Genomic DNA, 18,165 nt, shown 5'->3' with positions numbered 1-18,165 from the left:
TCAAAACCCTGAAGATAATAATCTGTAAATCAAAATGGCATGAGGCTTTGCCAGGAGGCAGAAGAGGGAAATGTCAAATCTTTTTTATACATACTTTTTCCCAAGCTGGAGCCTTATTTCATTTCTTAATGACACTTTTAAATCTAACATGCAGTAATCCTACTTCACTGTGATAGTAATTTAAACCACTCCACAGTTCATGTCACCAAACTCAGGTTAGAAATTCAGGAGATATATATACATACACACAACACACATAACACACACACACATATTTATATACAGAGACAGAGTGAACTGTAGTTTCATACTGAAGCTTCGATCCATATGTTTGAAGAGAACTGACTTTAAACAGCTGAAAACAATAAACCAGTCCTAAGTGGAGAGTCTTTTCCTTAAATGAAAGCAAATGTCACATCAACCTCATGAATGCTATAAAAAGGAAAGTCATATTTTCTCTTGTAATAGGTCAAGAATATGTTTGCCACCTTCTACTCGTTTTTAGTTTAATTAGCTGTGCTAACGTATTAAGTGTTTGTGTGATATGCATGTGTTATTTTAAGCATTAGGCAAAAATGTTGGCATGCATTATTGTGTCAGATAAAAGCCACAATGCAAAAACAAAACAAAGCTCTTAAATAAATTGCATCCTGAAAGTGCCACTAATGAAACAACAGAAATAGGGGGGGGGAATTTTACCAAATCCAAAAGGTATATATTATTTGGAAATGAATGCAGCCCATTAAGATGAGTTTTAGCCCAGCAAGACTGCTCCAAAACCACAGTCAGAATCTCCAAGTTTCTCTTCTTGTTTGATGAACCCATCCATCACCAGCACAGAAAAAAAAGAAACTGAAAGCTGTTCAGTCATGCAAGGAGCTGAAGAGGGCAGTTTCTGCAAAATCCACTGCCAAATCCCAGACAAGGAGGAGTTTTGAGAAGAATGATGAGGTGTCCCAGCTCCTGTGACAAAATGTACAGAACAAGGGAATAAACAGGCAAGTTTAGAAGACAGGCAAAGAGAGGGTAAGTGGCATTTATGCATGCAGATCTGCTAAACTTGCGACCTTATGTGTTTTAAAATAAAATATAAAATTCTATCATGACAGGATAAGTTTAAAAAGTCACATAGACGGGCACAAATTAAGAGTCTCAATGTGTGGATGAGATGATGGCGTAGGATGGAAGGGTTTGTTAGGCTCCAGAATGCTTTTGGGAATAAGCAGGACCTGTACAAAAGAGATAGCCTTCACTTGTCCCAAGAAAGAACAAAGCTACTGACACTAAAATCAAAAAGGTGGCAGAACACTAAACTAATCTAAATCTGGGGGGGAAGCCAACTGGAGACATAAGGTCTATAGTTTGAGATGGCTCATGTCTAGGAGATGAAAGGGTAGCTGTTCCAGTTCTAGAGGGAAGCGTTCTACAGCAATCTTCACCAACCCTCGGCTGCGGAGCCCTCAGTGCCGGACAGTGGTGGGGGGGAGGGAGCGGCTCCCCCCCCCCGCGGCACAGCACTTGCTGTGCCGGGAGTGATCGGACGCTTTAGCGGCCGATCTCTCCCGGGCCCTGGCGCAGCGAGCACCGCACTGCAGGGGGGAGGCACGGGCGGCGACAGGCACAAACCCACCAGCATGGAGCTGCAGCGCCTGTGCATTTGTGCCTGCCGGCATGCCAGTGCCCAGGCCTCCCTCCCCCCCCTGCAGTGCGGCGCTCGCTGTGCCGAGGCCCAGGAGCAATCGGCCGCCAGGCCCCAGCGCAGCGAGTGCAGCGCAGCGCTGCAGGAGGGAGGCACGGGCACCAGCGGGCACAAACACGCAGGCGAGCAGCTGCTGCACCTGTCCATTTGCACCCGCCAATACGCCCGCACCTGTGCCTCCCTCCCCCCACCCTGGTCCCCGGGCCTCCTTCTCCACCCCCCTGGCTCAAAAAAGGTTGGGGACCACTGCTCTAAAGGGTTAGCAGAGGATGATGAACAATATTGACTGCCTGGCAAGGTCTGAAGACCACAGGAGGAAGATTGCTGGCCTAATCTGTCTGGTAAATTATAGATGTTTATATACAAATGCTAGAAGTGTCCGAGGCAAAATGGGGAAGCTGGGACGTTTAGTGTCAGAAGAGAACATTGACACTGTGGGCATTTCAAAAATGTGACGAGATGACGATAATCAGTGGGATTGAGTGATTCCCAGATATATGTTGGAAGGTTAGAGAGACAAGGGTCAAAGGCGGAGTGGTTCTGCATTTCAAAAAAGGTATCCAGTTCAGTACAACTGAATATCTAACAGAAATAGATTTGCATACCGAAACACTATGGGTGGAAATAGCATGCCCAAAACGAAGCTTAACTTTGGGAATTTGCTATTGCCCACCCAATCAAAGGTTAGGATGACAACAATCAAAACAACAAAAGAATTAAGGAAAACAGATGGATGAAATAACTGTGTCATAATAGGTGATATTAACTACCCAAACACTGATCGACTCAATACGTGTTCTAATCAGGAGAACGAGATTCTAGATACTGTACCATAGAGCAGATGTTCACATTACCTACTGGGGGGAGAAGATCCTGGACCTGCTCCCAAATAGTGTCCAAGACCTGGTGAGAGATGTAAGCATGATAGCACTGTTGGGAACAGTAACCATAATGCTATCAAGTTTAGCATTTCTGTAAATAGCGAGTTCCTCAAAAAGACCATGTTCAACTTTCGGAGGGGCAACTTCTCTCAAATGAGTAGGATAGTACAGAAGAATCTGAAAGGAGAGTCAAATCCCTTCAGGAAGCTTGGAAACTATTTAAAACTACAAACCTGGAAGCTCAGATAAAATGCGTACCACAGGTTAGGAAATGTTTTAAAAATACGTATTAAAAATGCTGTCGCTGACCAGGGTGGAGATTTTGGAGTTGGTAGATAACTCAATGAAAATATTGACTCAGTGTGTAACTACAATCAAAAAAGGCAAATGCTATGCTTGGGATTACTAGGAAGAGGATTGAAAAATCAGCCAGTATCGGAATGCCCCTGTAGAAATCCATAATTGTCTTGGTTTATCTCCAATGTATAGTTTATTTATCTTATTCTGTATTTCAATGATTATTATGCTTCTTTTTTTAAACTTAATTTTGATCTTGTCTTTTAAATTAATACTAATTTTAATGACTGTAATATTTTTTTACTATGGGGTCCTTCTATTTATTGGATTTAACGTCAAATTATGTTTTTATAGATTCTGCTGACAAAGCCTGTTGAGTGAAATGACCAAGGGCTTTGTGCAATAATAAACTACTCATCTATCACCCAGTATTTCCCCCTTTTTTTGGTTTGCTGGCACATTGCTAGGTTTAGCCCACTTTCTCTTCATCCTGAGCAGCTGACACTAGAATTCCTAAGACGGACTGATACAGTTCATTCCAGAGGCAAAAAAACAAACAAAAAAAAACATGCAGACTGGCCTACTTTAAAGCTCCTCCCCAGAACCCCCTAGTCCTCAGCAGTTATTGAGATGTTCACTCCACACTACTTAGTTTTCTCTTACTCAAAAAGCGCATCATTTGCCACCAAAGCTAACATTACCTTTACCTTCATAACAATGTATTTTTTCAAACCCAGACCCTATTCAGGTATTTCAGTTTTTGTTACCATGCATGACAATACTCAAGTAAAATATTTTAATACTAACACCATGTGTCCATTTCCATCATCTGGTGCCATGTCAGGTGAAACCATGAAGTACTGCTTATTTAGATTAAAAAATGCAGCTCAAAGGGGGAGTAATTGTTTTCCAGATATTCGAAATGCACACAGAGAAATGCCATGAAGAACGTTAAGATATTATATATTTTGTACCACTTCTCTCTCCCCATCTAATCATCTTCCTTAGACTACAGTCGCTATAGTATCTGAAAGAGATAATTGTTAAGAACTCATTTTGATCATACCGAAAACTATTGCGCCCTATAACACTCTGTATGACATGACCTAAAGCATTACAGATTATAATCGAATGATATCATAAAACAGTTCAGCAAGGTGAATGTGTATGTAATGTCTGCCTCACTTTTATGTCATCTTTCATCCCAACCCTTTCACGTATTTCTTGACCCTTTTTGATTTGTAATGGATTAATGCACTTTTTACTTAGTGGAATCTGGGCCTTTGCTTAAACATTAGGCTATGTTCTTATTAAAAGAAATGCATTCATAGCAGTGGAGCTCTTGATGCTATTGACCCAGCCCCTTCTCCAGTCCAAATGAGGCATGGGTTTAAGACAAGCTAGGGCCTGTGTTCTCCAGCCAATTTGAGATAGGGCTGAAAAAACAGATCTTCACACCCCCTCCAGCTGCCCATGTAGCAAAGTTGCTTTCTCACAGTCCTGTCAACATCTATATGACATCCAAGACAAATCTAGAGGCACTGCATGCTAGAGAAATGGAAGACAGATATGTCAATGGAGGTGGAGATCACAAAGGTAGCTCAACTGGCACTTTACCATCTTCACCAGGCAAAGCTACTAGCACCCTACCTGACTCCGGAACACCTAGCCATAGTGATTCATTCAACAGTTACCTCCATATAGGATTTCTGTAACTCGCTCCACGCAGGCCCTCCCTTGATGCTGTTCTGGAAATGGCAACTGGTTCAGAACACAGCAGCACAATTCCTCACCCACACACCATAGAGGAGCTATATCCGGCCTGCCTTGAGGCAGCTGCACTGGCTCCCAGTTGAATTCTGAATCCACTTTTAGGTATTGGTATACCTTAAGGACTAGAGGCAGTCAGGGCCTGGCATACCTGCAAGACCATTTGGCTGACTAAACTCTCCAAAGGACACTAAGATCATCCAATTCTAACAAACTAGTGATCCCTGGCCTGAAAGAAGTCCATCTGGGCTCAACTAGGGCTAGGGCCAGCATCGTGTAGTGGTTAAAAGTGGCAGCTTCTAATCTGGTGATCTGGGTATGATTCCCCTTTTCCACCACATGCAGCTAACTGGGTGGCCTTGGGCTCATCACAGTCCTGATAGTGCTGCTCTCACATAGCAGTAACATCAAACATCAGATCCACCTACTTCAAAGGGTGCCTGCTGTGGGGAGAGGAAGGGAAGGCAATTGTAAGCTGCTTCAAGACTCCTTCTGGTACAGAAAAAAAACAGCTCTTCTTTCTGTTCTGGCCCCAACCTGGTGGAATGACCTCCCAGAAGGACCCTGACAGAACTGCCTCAGTTCCACAGGGCCTGTAAGAGGGAGCTCTTCCACTAGGCATTTGGTTAGGGCTAATGAACATCAATATCACTCTAGCTAAAAATCAACTGGGCTCCCTCTATAGCTATATCCCTCCCTGGCCAAATGCTTCGGAATGAACCAATTGGCAAAACAGTTGACACAATTGATTTCAAAATTTTTATAGTTTTAATGTTATGTTAAACTAAATTACTGACATATTGTAATTTTATTAGGCATGTTTTATGGACTTAAATGTTGGAAGCTGCCCCAAGCCGGCATGCCGGGAGGGACGAGGTATAAATTGAAAAGCAAATAAATAAATTATAAATAGCCTCCTGATATACTGACTTTTGTGCATAGGAAAAATTAATATGCTGAAGCATCTAATCACATGACCCCATCACCCGAAGCAGTCAAGTTCAGACACACACTTGCCATCACTGTGAGAACTGGGCAATATTTTAGCAGGTATTAGCATGAAACAAGCCTTGCAAAGCTGAATCATTTGCTTTCCTGGCAGTCTAGTGATATACATTGTTCTTTATTTGAAAGGCTTTTAGATGAGGTAAATCACAACAAAGGCACTCAAATTGTCACTGGGTCATCCAGCCATATGTGTTTATTGCACAGTTCTGAGTAACTCCTGTGTAATCTGCTGAAGTAGATGTTAGCCTAGGCTCTTTAGAGCATACAAAGCCTCCATGGAAAGCCCACTGGTTGCTCTGAATGGCCAGTCATACATCAAGCCAGCTCAGCAAATGAGGACTGTTGTTGTCAGTTCTGAGAACCAGCATTCTAGAACTTGCAAGGTCTATACAGATAAAAGGGGAGGGAAAACAAGCATGCAAAATGAGTCTCTGGCTCAGCAGAATTAAGCACATGCTGGGCATGTGCATAACATTTCCAAGGGAAAGCATCTCATACAGAAGGAAAAGACTTTTTTCTAAATTAACTCTGTCTGGGCTGTTACAACTGGTCTCTAGTTTAGTGCTGGAGTCTCTCCGTTAGTGCATGGAGATTGCAAGATGTGTGCAGAGGCAACATGGTTAGAATTGGCTCAAGACTGCATGGCCATCATAAGGCTATACCAATGGAGACAACACATTAAAAAGATCCCGTTCTAGATTGAATCTTCTGTACTCAGCAGGATTCTCTTGATATGATTAAGGGTTTCAAAATTCAGCCTGTGCCAAGGTCAGTTTCTTATCTATTGAAGACTCAGCTGATGATAGCACCTCATCCCTGCCGGTGACCCGGCAACCGTCAAAGAATAGCCTCTTCCTCACAGCTCCCATGCAGCAGCTTTGTTCTTCCCAGCAACTTCTGTCAGTATTTCCTTGTCAAAGGCACATTTGAAAATAGTCTGTGCTCCAGCCTTTTCGGTGTCTGGCCACAACCTCCTGGAAGAGGTCAGGAGGACTCCTAGACTCCTGCAAGGCTTCAAAACTCAGTTTTCCAGGGAATTTCCAAAAGGGAATCTTATGGCCCTGGCAAAGGGAAATAAAAGGGACATTTTGATGTTTTTTTATCTTTTTAAAGAGTTTTATCATATTTTGATACTGGTTTACTTGGTTTGCATCCTGTGAGATTAGGGGAGAGGTGGGCATATAAATATTTAAAATAAATTAATCAATTAATAATCAGAATTTGAGCACTTAGCCTTCAAGCTTAGTAATAATATCATAAAATTGCTCCTTATAACATATAAAGACTCTTAACCAAAACCAGTTACTCACTTTTGCTAAATAGCAAATATTCCTCTATCAAAGAAAGACTCTTCACATAGCAAAAGAGAGTCATTCAAAACAGTCCAGTCTGGTTTTTAGACTGGATTCTAAAGGTCCCATGATAAACCATAAATAAGAAAATAGAATATATGGTATTTAATGCTGTGCTACCTAGCTGTTCTTCATACTAAACTGCAAGTCTTAAGAGAATGGGTGTGGTCTTCCAACTCCATAATAGGTATGTCAAATATTAAGTTGTACTGGCATTAAATAAACTGTGTCTCTATGTAATTCTTTTTTTTTTAAGTCTTTTCCAAGATTAATCTCTTCTTTCGTTCCTTCTTTCACTCCATCACATACTAGACTACTTGAGGTCAGCAGAGTCAAATGTGCCTGAAATTCTTCAGTCCATTAATATGTTGACAAGATACAAGCCTGTGTTATGTGCTGTCAAGTCACTTCCAACTTACGGCAACCTCATGAATTAATGACCTCCAAAACATCCTATCATTAACAATGACAAGATACTTACTGCTAATAGCATGCTAATATCAGCATTCTACAAGTCAGCTACCAGTTGAGAGACTAGACCTTGCTCTTCACTCAGCACTGGAATCCACCAACATTGAGCTAAATAACTCTACTGATCCAGAAGCAGTCCCTAGCTAGTGTACTGATAAACGTGAGGGTAAATCAGGGTAAAGCACCAAATACATTTGGACACTATGGATTAGAATTGCTAACTGAGCATACAATGGAGGTAAAATTGCAGTTGTCTAGCTAGAGGTGACATCTGAGGAGCTTCACTGAAGTCACAATAAACCTGACCAAAGTGCTGCCATAGCTTAAGCACCACTAATATTGCAAAGCACTCTACCAAAAAAACCGATCTGCAAAGATTGTTCTTAATGCACAGCACCTGTTGCAGTAGATTCACAAGAGCCTCATACTGATTCTTTAACTATACAAACTTTGGCTAACTGCATTCTGCAGCAATCTTTCCTTATCCCTGCTATGAATTAGGTAGATTTTTTCTAGCCATTCAGTCCTACGACATGCATCAGCAATCAAGACCAACATTGGGCACATTCAACATCCAGACAGTGATATTATATATGATTCATTTATATATCAACATCTTAACAAAAGGGAAATACTTTTTCATTTTGCCAGGCAGATGATGAGTCATAAAATGCAATATATCACTTCAAGGCCAAGGCAGCCCAAAGGAAGACAACGGCTGGTGAAAAACAATTTTACCTTCTCCATCCTCATTATTTGTACATTCCACAATGTTCCTCAAATATGAACTTCACTGACTTTGGTGAAGAAGGACGGGGAATTCTGATAATCAACAAGCAAACAGGCAGACACAGCGTTCAGAAGCTGTGGGGGGTGGAATTCTTACCCAAAAATGTTTATTTGTTTGTTTAAGATCCATTTTGAATAACCATTCAGGTAGTTTCATGAAGCCACAACCTTCAGGCAAATAATACACAGAAGAATGACTATCTTACTTCACATCAGTCTGGGGAAGAGGGAGGGAGTCAGACTAAAAAAGTGAAAGAGAAGAAAGGAAGGTATAAGGTAGGAGGGAGTGAACCAAAAGGTTGAAAAGGGAAAGCAAAAAACCTGGTGGAATGAGCTCCCAGAAGAGATCAGGGCCTTGATGGACAGTTCCGCAGGGCCTGCAAAAGGGAGGTCCTCCACCAAGCATTTGGTTGAGGTCAACCTGAACCACCGCTTCCCATTGGCCCCCAAGCCTCCCTCCTACACAACCACTACAAATTCGCCCAACCCACTGGGCCTAGTATGAGTTGTATTCAATCTACTTCATAGTATTCCACTGTTCTATATTGTTGTTATTGTTATTACTATGTTAATATTATTGTTATCACGGCATTATTATTACAAATGGAGTAACCTGTGTCATGCTAGTTTCGTGTAAACCGCCCTGAGCTTTTGGGAAGGGACAGTGAGAAAATACTGAGAAGTTTCTACATTTGTATAGTATAGGCAGAGATGTGCCCTTCAGCCTCAATACACCAATTAAGCGAAGGGAGGGGGGTTGCAATTAAAACTTTGGCTGATGAAACTACCAATTAAATCACTCCTAATAAGCATCTAATAGGAATGAAAATATCAATGACATATCTAAATGGCAGTCACAAGTTCCGAGCCTAACAATAACATGCATAAGTTTTCATATATTTAGGCTTTGGCTTATGAACCTTCCCCACTGCTTCTAATATGAAAAAAAAACTAATGAAAATGTTTCCAAGTCATCACATAAAATATTTTCACAAAACACGAATTCATCTTCATTTGGACACTATTCTGGCTCAAAACCCTTGCCAGCTTTGCTTACCTCTCCTGTACATGGAGTGTGCCAAAGATGCTGAACCTCCTGGCTCTGAGCCATACGAACTGGTTTTGGCCAGCGTAGCTCAGCTCCCCAAGGCACTCCTTCCCAGAAATCATTCCAATGCACAACAAATGGTGAGTTGCTCAGGAAATTATCCATCATCATAACTCAGGAAAAGATCTTCCATCATGATGTCTCAGGTTGCCTACCAAGTTCTCTCTACCTATCATGAGCAACCCTCCTCACAAAACAAGACTTCATCTCGCACAGCTACAGTAAGCACTTAACATGCATATCATGGCAATGTAAACAGCTTAGTATAATTCTCTGTTTTCTTACCTCATTGGTATTCCAAGGAATTCAAGAGCCTGGGAAATTTTTAGGGCACCTCTCCTTTTTCTTATTATTCCAGTGTGAAACTTCAAACCAGTGGACTCTATGAAATCAGGAAAAGGAAATCAAGAACACAGCCCTTTCTCAAAATTGGATTGAATGATTCTGGAAATTAATATGTACAGCACTCAAATGAAGTTGAATAATTCTCTTACATTAGCGCATTCAAGCACTTGAGCTCTGCAGTCTACAACTGTGCTATGGGGGCTTGATTTTAACACCTTTTCTTTCCAATTCTCCCTGCAATCTATTTTATCAATTCCAGAGCACAGCTTGCGCTTGAGCAAGTAAATAGGTTGAACACATGTGCCAACAAGTTCTAATTATGGGATTTTTTAAAATGTGTGACTACAGCCTGGAAATTATCGGTGCAGTTCACAGTGCATGATCATCAGCAAATATTAAATTTAGTTACGTTAACAGGGTTAAATATGGTCTTCAAAATATCCCAGTGCAGACTCCATACAAACAAAATATGTGACATTCAGGTAGGGGGAAAAAAAAGTTAGAAAAAAGCACCTAGACATGCAGAATTTCAGAAAGCACTACAAGCTAAAGATTCTGATTAAAAATATGTTCAGTATTTATGAGTGATAACCTTGATTCTGTTATTCTGCCTTGAAAAGAGAATGGGTTGGATCCCACTAATTCATTCTGCCTACATGAAGAGGCATTTGCTGATGCAAGAGGTCCTTGTGCCCAAAGGAAGACTAACAGCATTGGAGGAAAAGAATGGTAAGAGCCATCCAATTTATGTAAATATAATAAATATAATAACCCTAGCCTTTTCTATAAGAGCCTCTTGTGGCGCAGAGTGGTAAGGCAGCCGTCTGAAAGCTTTGCCCATGAGGCTGGGAGTTCAATCCCAGCAGCCGGCTCAAGGTTGACTCAGCCTTCCATCCTTCCGAGGTCGGTAAAATGAGTATCCAGCTTGCTGGGGAGTAAACGGTAAAGACTGGGGAAGGCACTGGCAAACCACCCCGTATTGAGTCTGCCATGAAAACGCTAGAGGGCGTCACCCCAAGGGTCAGACATGACTCGGTGCTTGCACAGGGGATACCTTTACCTTTACCTTTAGCCTTTTCTATATTATGCATATAGGGGAAGAGTCTAGCTAAGAAGTGAGACAACAACTCAAAGAAATGTTTTAGGTGCAGACTGTGGTTTGCACACACTTCTGTTTGTTTAGCTTGGATCCTAACAAAGAAGTCTCTGGCCTTGAAAGCGTATACCAAAATACGTTCAGTAGTCTTTAATATGACATAGACGCTCATTGTTGTTTTCTTTAATAGACTAACCAGGACACATCTCTGAATATGTTGTTTATATTTTGTTAAAGCTTTTACAGCAAATACATATTATTATTATTTTACTATTATTATTATTATTATTAATGACTAGTTTTCTATACCACTCTCCCGGTATAGAATCATTTTGTTATTTTAAAAACTGCAAGCTCAGAGTCAATGATGTCCCTAGCATGACCTTGCACAAGGAAGAGATCTCTAATTTTTCCCTGTTCTCTGCTGCTGAAGACTCATTCAGATGTCATTCTGGAGGACTCCTCTACTCTCGGGAGGCTGAAACAAAAATGAGAAAATTCCATAACAAAATTATGTTTGTTAATTTTTTTTTAACTTACATTGTTTATCATCAAAAGTTGATTAAAAAGTTGCATAATATTTAACTGCATTGGCAAAACAGAATCACTCTAGACAGATTGTCACATTTTAAATACCTACACAGCATGGGCCTTTCTAAAACAAATGCTTCCATGTATACCATATTGCCCACAGTCCAGGTCAGCAGAAGAGAAAACCTGATAATATACCTGTTTTCATTGGCTGGGCCTGAAAATGTTATCCAAGCTGCAAGTGCTACAAGTATTAAACTTGGAAGTTGTTTCCATTTCCAGAGCTTACCTCAAGCCCGAAATGCAGCATGTTCTTCATTGGTCTGGCCATCTCCTCTAAACAGCAGGATCAAGAAAACTGATACCTTCTCTGTACTACATGGTACCAAATCAAACACCAAGACAAGCAAACACACTCACATAAAGTGCGGTTTTTAAACAAATGATTGGTGGTTATCCAGTTGCCACTCACAATATGTTTCTCTGGGCCTCTTAAGACTTACCACGGGGCTGCTACAACCACTATCGGAAAATTATTTCAAATTTCTTCCTTACTTATTTTTTAACAACCCCTCTCTTCACATTTAAAACATCAATCAGAATACAAATCTTGGAAAGTTATTACAATTGTTTTCTACAATCCTTTCCTATTTTGTGTGTGGCGGAAATAAATTTGACTATAAGGGCATACTAACAAATGGAAAAGATTCAAATGGGTAGCCGTGTTGGTCTGATCGCAAAGAAACAAAATAATGCTAAACAAGACAAAGGCCCATTATGCACGGCCGCCGAAACGGCGATTTCGGGTCACATGGAAAACGCAGAGGGGGAAGACGCGACGCACACCGGTTATGCACGGGGTGGGGCGCGCCGGCGGCAAAACCCAGAGTAACCAATTATGCACGCGGCGATCTGGCACCACTTCTGGTTGCGCCCCGGTCACCCGGAAGCTGCGTTTTCTTCCGCGTTTCGTGAACGCGGTTTTGGCGGCATGCACCGAAGCTACGGCCGGTTGCAGCCAGCACCGTACGTTATCCGTGATTTTAGTCGCCGCCATTCCACCCCGAATGTACGCTAAAACCCCCGTGCATAATGGGTCAAATGCAGCTTACTGCACCACTCACTTGAAGTCACACATTCAGCATGCTTCTTCCCTGTAAAACAGATGCAAATAGTTTGGACCTGAAATATTGGGGGGGGGGGGGGAATAATTGACAAACATCTTACATCAGTCCACACAAATCGGAAAATGCACAAGCAATTTAAAATGTCCGTCCAAGCATGGAAAGGTGAACCAAAATGTCTAAAACTTGTCATTAAGAGAGGCAGTTAATTTATTTAATACTCCTACAGCGATCAATACAAGACACTCAGTTTGTGACTGTCAAGCCAAAATAATTCTATCAAAATCATGGGGGGTACTTCTATGGCTCCTATTCTCATTAAATGTAGGAAGCACTGTTTGCTCAAAAAAATGACATTTTTAATGTTCAGTAAAATAGTGGTGGATCAAATAAGGGGGGGGGGGGCAAAGGAGGCTTCTACCTGAACTCTTCATACCCATCTTCCTCTCACTGGCTTTGCTTCCATCAGAAGCAGCAAACATCCCTTTCCTTCCTTGTCCCCCAGGTGTCTTAAAACCACCGTGCAGTAAACTGTGAATGCCAAATGAGGCTTCACAACTTCTTGCCTGGGGAAGTGAAGAAAAAAAAATAGCATTAGCAGATCAGGGGTGAGTATGAAGAAGAGGGGAAAGTGGTGAAACAAGGGTAGCAATGGGCATGCACTAGTCCCCCCCCCCCCGCAAAAAAATTCACAGCCCATGGTCTCTGCTTCACTTCATGTTTGACAGGGTATATACAGTATATAAATACGTACTCCATGACAAACTTCCATCTCAATAGATTAGCTCCATCTTGTTTAGTTTACAAATGCCATTTGTCTTTTTGTGGGAAGCAGAAGATGTAAACCAGCTAAAGACATACATTTGTCAATACCTTGACCATAGTAGGAGATTAGGTGCATTCAGCAGATTGATAGTAGATAGATAGTAGGCTCTTGTTTTGTTTTTCAATTGGTACTCAAGTTTTATGCAATGGTCTTCTTGAGGAAAAGAAGATGGAACTTCCTCTGAAGTCTTTAGAAAGGGCTGCAATACAAACTTGTTCCAAGGATATTCTATCGAACTTCAAAGCCGGTGGTTTTAGGGTTTTATTATTTGTTGACATCTGTTGAATCTTGACAATGTATATGTTTGTTAGCATAAATTTGTTCCTGGGGCAATGTGTGATACAAATATTTTGAATAAACAACCTGCGAGAGGGTTCCTCTTCCTTCTCACGGGCCAAGTTCCCATTTCACTTTTTCCTGATTTAAACACTACCCATGTTTAGTGTATACTGCAACATGCACAGATCCTGTTCCCTAGATCTCTCTTTCTCTGAATGTTCAGCTGCAGTGTTTCCAACTCTATAGTTATATGTTATCTTATTATCTTACAAATCCACTTTGTGGCTATATCTTGACAAATTAAATGTTAACAATACATTTGTGAAGTAACTGTACAAGCAGAAGTTGCGTGGAACATAATTCTGTAATTTCTATTTTGCATGATTCATATTAAAATCCGTTATATTGAGGTTTTCTTTTTAAAAGGAAGCATAATTGACACAGTCTTATTTGTAAAAACAGGATTTGTTTATGAGATTTTTAATAGCAAATGTAAATAATAAATCCGTCTTTAGTATTGGAGAGGAGAAACACACACTACCATGGTACTGGATAAGCAAAACAAAGCTTTGATCCCAAACATACAAACACCTCAAATCATCCAGTTTCCTCACTCACACAGATTCATACTTATGACCATGACTTCGTATTACGCCTGTTCATTTGTGTATCATTCTTAAGACCTAGCATCACATACATTACTGATTTGCTCCTGCGTCCTTTTCAGTCTTTGCAGTTCTGGTGTGTCAGTGACAATGCTGAAGCCTCTTCCCTTGCTTTCTTCAAAGTCTCGTTTGTATTTGACCTGCAGAAATAAAAGCATTGTCATGCTATCCCGCAGCCTATCCAATGAAGTATAACTTTTTTTAACAGAACACCACAAATAAAAGAAAGCACATGTATCATCATCCATGTATTAAGAATGATGATTATGTCTGCACTTTCACATTGCAGAACAAGTTTGGAGTCTAGTCATGGAGCAGAACAAAGAAGAGTAATATATATTTTTAAAAAGCTAACAGAGCTAAAGTCTCTCCCTAACCTGCCTCTTTCTGCTTCTTTTCCGACAGACAACAGGTGCTGGTGCTGGAGAGATGGAGGCATTCCAAGATGAGGAACTGAAGATCTATTTATCTCATAGGTTGAGTTCCAGACACTGCACCACCATCACTGGGCAGAGTTCCCCATTGTGCATGGCAACTGCCCTTGTAAATGTGGTAGTATTTACAGCATGAACCATAAATCACAACTGGATCCATATATTATATAATATAATCTCTCTCTCCTCTCTCTCTGCTGACCATAACAGGCTTGGGTGAAGCCTTCATATCTATAGAACCGCCTCTTCAACTATATCCCACAAATAATGTTACATTCTAGTACATTACTAGACACAAAGTATGTTAGGAATACATATTCTTATTTCATTGTTGCTATAATATGTGATCATACTAACATTCTTCCATAAGGATCGACTCTAGTGGGTAGCTGTACCCACTGAAGTAGCACAACAAAATTTGAGTCCTGTAGAACAGTGGTCTCCAACCTTTTAATCACTGGGGACCACTCAACGCCGGGGACCACTCTCCGGGGACCACTCAATGCCTTTTACTGAGGCCCGGTGGGGGGGGGGTAGTTTACTCCTCTACTCTCAACCACTGCCCTAACGCTCTCTGATCACTATGGTAATGTTTAAACATCCCGTCAAAATAAGATACAGACACGCCACAACAATAAAGTGTGTTGTAAAGGGCTGGGGGGGGGGATGAAGTAAAGGGCCGGGGGGGAGAAGGCGTCCTTCGGGGCCCACCTCCAATCAGTCGAAGGACTACATGTGGTCCGCAGCCCACAGGTTGGGGATCACTACTGTAGAACCTTTAAGACCAACAAAGATTTATTCAAGGCATGAAGTTCATGCCTTGGATAAATCTTTGTGGGTTTTAAAGGTTCTATAGGATTCAAATTTTGTTGTAACATTCATTCAAACAAGTATATTAAAGGAAATTTAAAAGGCTGCAGTAATTATTGTGGAAATAAAAGCACAGAAATAGAAGAAGAAGAAGAAGAAGAAGAAGAAGAAGAAGAAGAAGAAGAAGAAGAAGAAGAAGAAGAAGAAGAAGAAGAAGTTTTTATATGCCGCTTTTCCCTACCCGAAGGAGGCTCAAAGCGGCTTACAGTCGCCTTCCCATTCCTCTCCCCACAACAGACACCCTGTGAGGGAGGTGAGGCTGAGAGAGCCCTGATATCACTGCCCGGTCAGAAGAGCTTTATCAGTGCCGTGGCGAGCCCAAGGTCACCCACCTTGCTGCATGTGGGGGAGCGCAGAATCAAACCTGACATGCCAGATTAGAAGTCCGCACTCCTAACCACTACACCAAACTGGTTCTAACCACTACACCAAACTAAAGGAAAAGGTAATAGCTATGTTCATGTAGGATCTCAAATATTACACTATCTCTTTCAATATTCCAGTATTCTCCTGGATAATTAGTACGCATATAACTTGACTTTCATGAGCTCTCCTCTCTCCTTGCAAACTAACATGGGAGAGACACATTTGGCAGTATTTACAGACCAGGTGGTATTGCTTTCTATCAACCATCTGGTCTCAGTTTGCTCTTGCTCAGGTTCACCAGCACTAAACAATGTAGAAATAACTATTAAATGTGGGGTTTTAATATGTCAAAAAACACAAATATTTAAAAAATACTTCAGAAGGAAGATAAAGGATGAGAGGAGAGGGTTTTTTTGAAGAAATAACACTAGAAAAAATATCTAGTTGGCTTTCCAATAAAATTGTTATTACAAAGTAGCTTTCACAACTGTCTTTCATTTCTGAATGTTAATATATCAGAAGAATCAGGGGAAAGCCATGCTTAAATTAAATGTTCATTATTATCAATGTGAGTTTGGAGCCATATTAGAAATTCAAATATCATTATCATTGTTAACCCCTGACCCCCCCCCAAAGAAAAACAACACCTAAGCTACTTATTCTGTATCAAATAAAGAAAAGAAGAAGGTAAAATAAGCTCAGAAAGTAACACAGTAAGAGCTGATGGATTTTCCAGTTAACATGTTGAATAGACAACAGGATCTTGGTAAACATACTTGCAAGCGGAAGGAAATCTATAATGTTGTGACAGGAGGGGGGTGGAATCCAGCAACATAGCAGCCAATGACTGTGGGACTCCAGCAACCAACAGGCATGGGGGGTTGGCAAGCAGAGAGTTAGTTAAAATTAGACAGTATGTGTTTGACAATTAGAAGTGGTCAGTTAGAATTGAAAGCTGATTAAACTGTTGACTGAACAGGAGAGAAAAATAATCTCAATATAGGGATCAGATTTCTCATTAAGGTCCCCCCTGCTACAATCTGAGTAACTGAAGTTATAAAAAGTAGGGAGCATGTGCATATTTGTAACAAAGTCATTAAACATGACAAGAAAGGGTTTCCTTGTCATGGACAGTTTAAAAACTGAAATCCCATATTTCTCTTTTGCATTACCATTTCCCTTAGCTTGTATTATACAATAAACAAGGCTCAAACTTATTTCTATCCAGTTTACCTCCCACCTCAGTTGTCAGCCACAGGGATCGGAGGGTTTACTACTTAAGCGACATATCCTGTCCTAGTTTGTTATTCCATCTGGCATCCCAGGTGCAGTGAGGAAGGTGAGAAAGTGACAAATCAAGGCCTTGGCCCAGGAGAACGTCATAATTGTCTGTTTTCAAAACGTGCAGTCTAGTTTTCTAGGCGGTATATCAGAACATTTTTTTAATGTTTGCACCAAGACAGAAACAACAGAGCTCCACCAAAACACCAACGTATATAATTGCACAAACAAAGGGATCTCCCTGCCAGTGCATGCTATAGATCAGTTTTGGTTTAAACTGACTGGATCCCATGGTCAGGATCTAGTTGTGCATTGGCTGACGCTAGTGCAGAGTTCTGATCCTGCCTCAAACCTCGAGCTCAGTCCTTGGCAGATGTGCAGACACAACACTACCCTTGAGCTACCCTGTGTTAGAGGTTAGAGCAGCCCTTGTGTCAGGATGGGAGAAAGAGGGTGCAGGGCAGCCACAGCTCCCAGCAGGTCTTAATGGAAGCCCATGCAATACCATCCATAGCTTTACCCGACCTTTTGGTCTCTGCTGCAAGACAGTGAGAAGGATGAGGCCAGCAGACCTCTGTCTGTGCGCTCATTGGGAACAGCATGTTAATTTAAAACCATCTCCCACTACCTTGAATTAAAGTAAAGCATTCCAACACAGATGGCTACAATCTGAAGCCTAACACACAGCAGTGTCTGACATTAATGACATGCATGAACACAGGAATCACAAATAACTCTTCCTATATTTGCACATATTCCTTAGCATCTAAAGCTGCTCAGACTCTGGAAGGACCTTTAATCTTCTTTTATCCATATTCCCTAGCAAGGGGGAATTATGACTGTTTCCTTGAAAACAACAGGAAGGCCATTTGATTTCTGCGATCCCTTTAAAACTTATTCTGGGACACAACACCTTATGTTCTCCATGATGCGTTTATGCCAGGTTTTTTTGTTTTCAAATATCCTTAAGAAA

General features: G+C 41.1%; 1 protein-coding gene and 1 long non-coding RNA gene across 5 annotated transcripts in view; one reads left to right on the top strand and one right to left on the bottom strand.

Moving 5' to 3' along the window:
- The window catches only part of NEBL (nebulette), a 119,202-nt gene that overhangs the window by 51,664 nt on the left and 49,373 nt on the right, over nt 1-18,165 (bottom strand). For 2 of the 4 annotated variants that reach the window (XM_077303894.1, XM_077303895.1), the window contains exon 4: nt 14,274-14,381. In XM_077303894.1, the coding sequence (XP_077160009.1) occupies nt 14,274-14,381 (108 nt within the window). Of the gene's footprint in view, nt 1-8,364; nt 8,509-9,660; nt 11,252-14,273; nt 14,382-18,165 lie in introns of those variants that run through there. The other 2 variants (XM_077303887.1, XM_077303886.1) reach the window with 2 other exon arrangements.
- Nucleotides 874-14,882, top strand: LOC143820734 (uncharacterized). Its single transcript, XR_013225479.1, has 3 exons — nt 874-1,026; nt 10,341-10,449; nt 14,647-14,882. It is a non-coding gene; the product is annotated as an uncharacterized LOC143820734 (long non-coding RNA).

Source organism: Paroedura picta, chromosome 11, assembly GCF_049243985.1.
Source record: "Paroedura picta isolate Pp20150507F chromosome 11, Ppicta_v3.0, whole genome shotgun sequence".
Lineage (NCBI taxonomy): Eukaryota > Metazoa > Chordata > Lepidosauria > Squamata > Gekkonidae > Paroedura > Paroedura picta.
The sequence above is the reverse complement of the archived record's forward strand: the minus strand, read 5'-3'. Positions and strand labels throughout refer to the sequence as shown.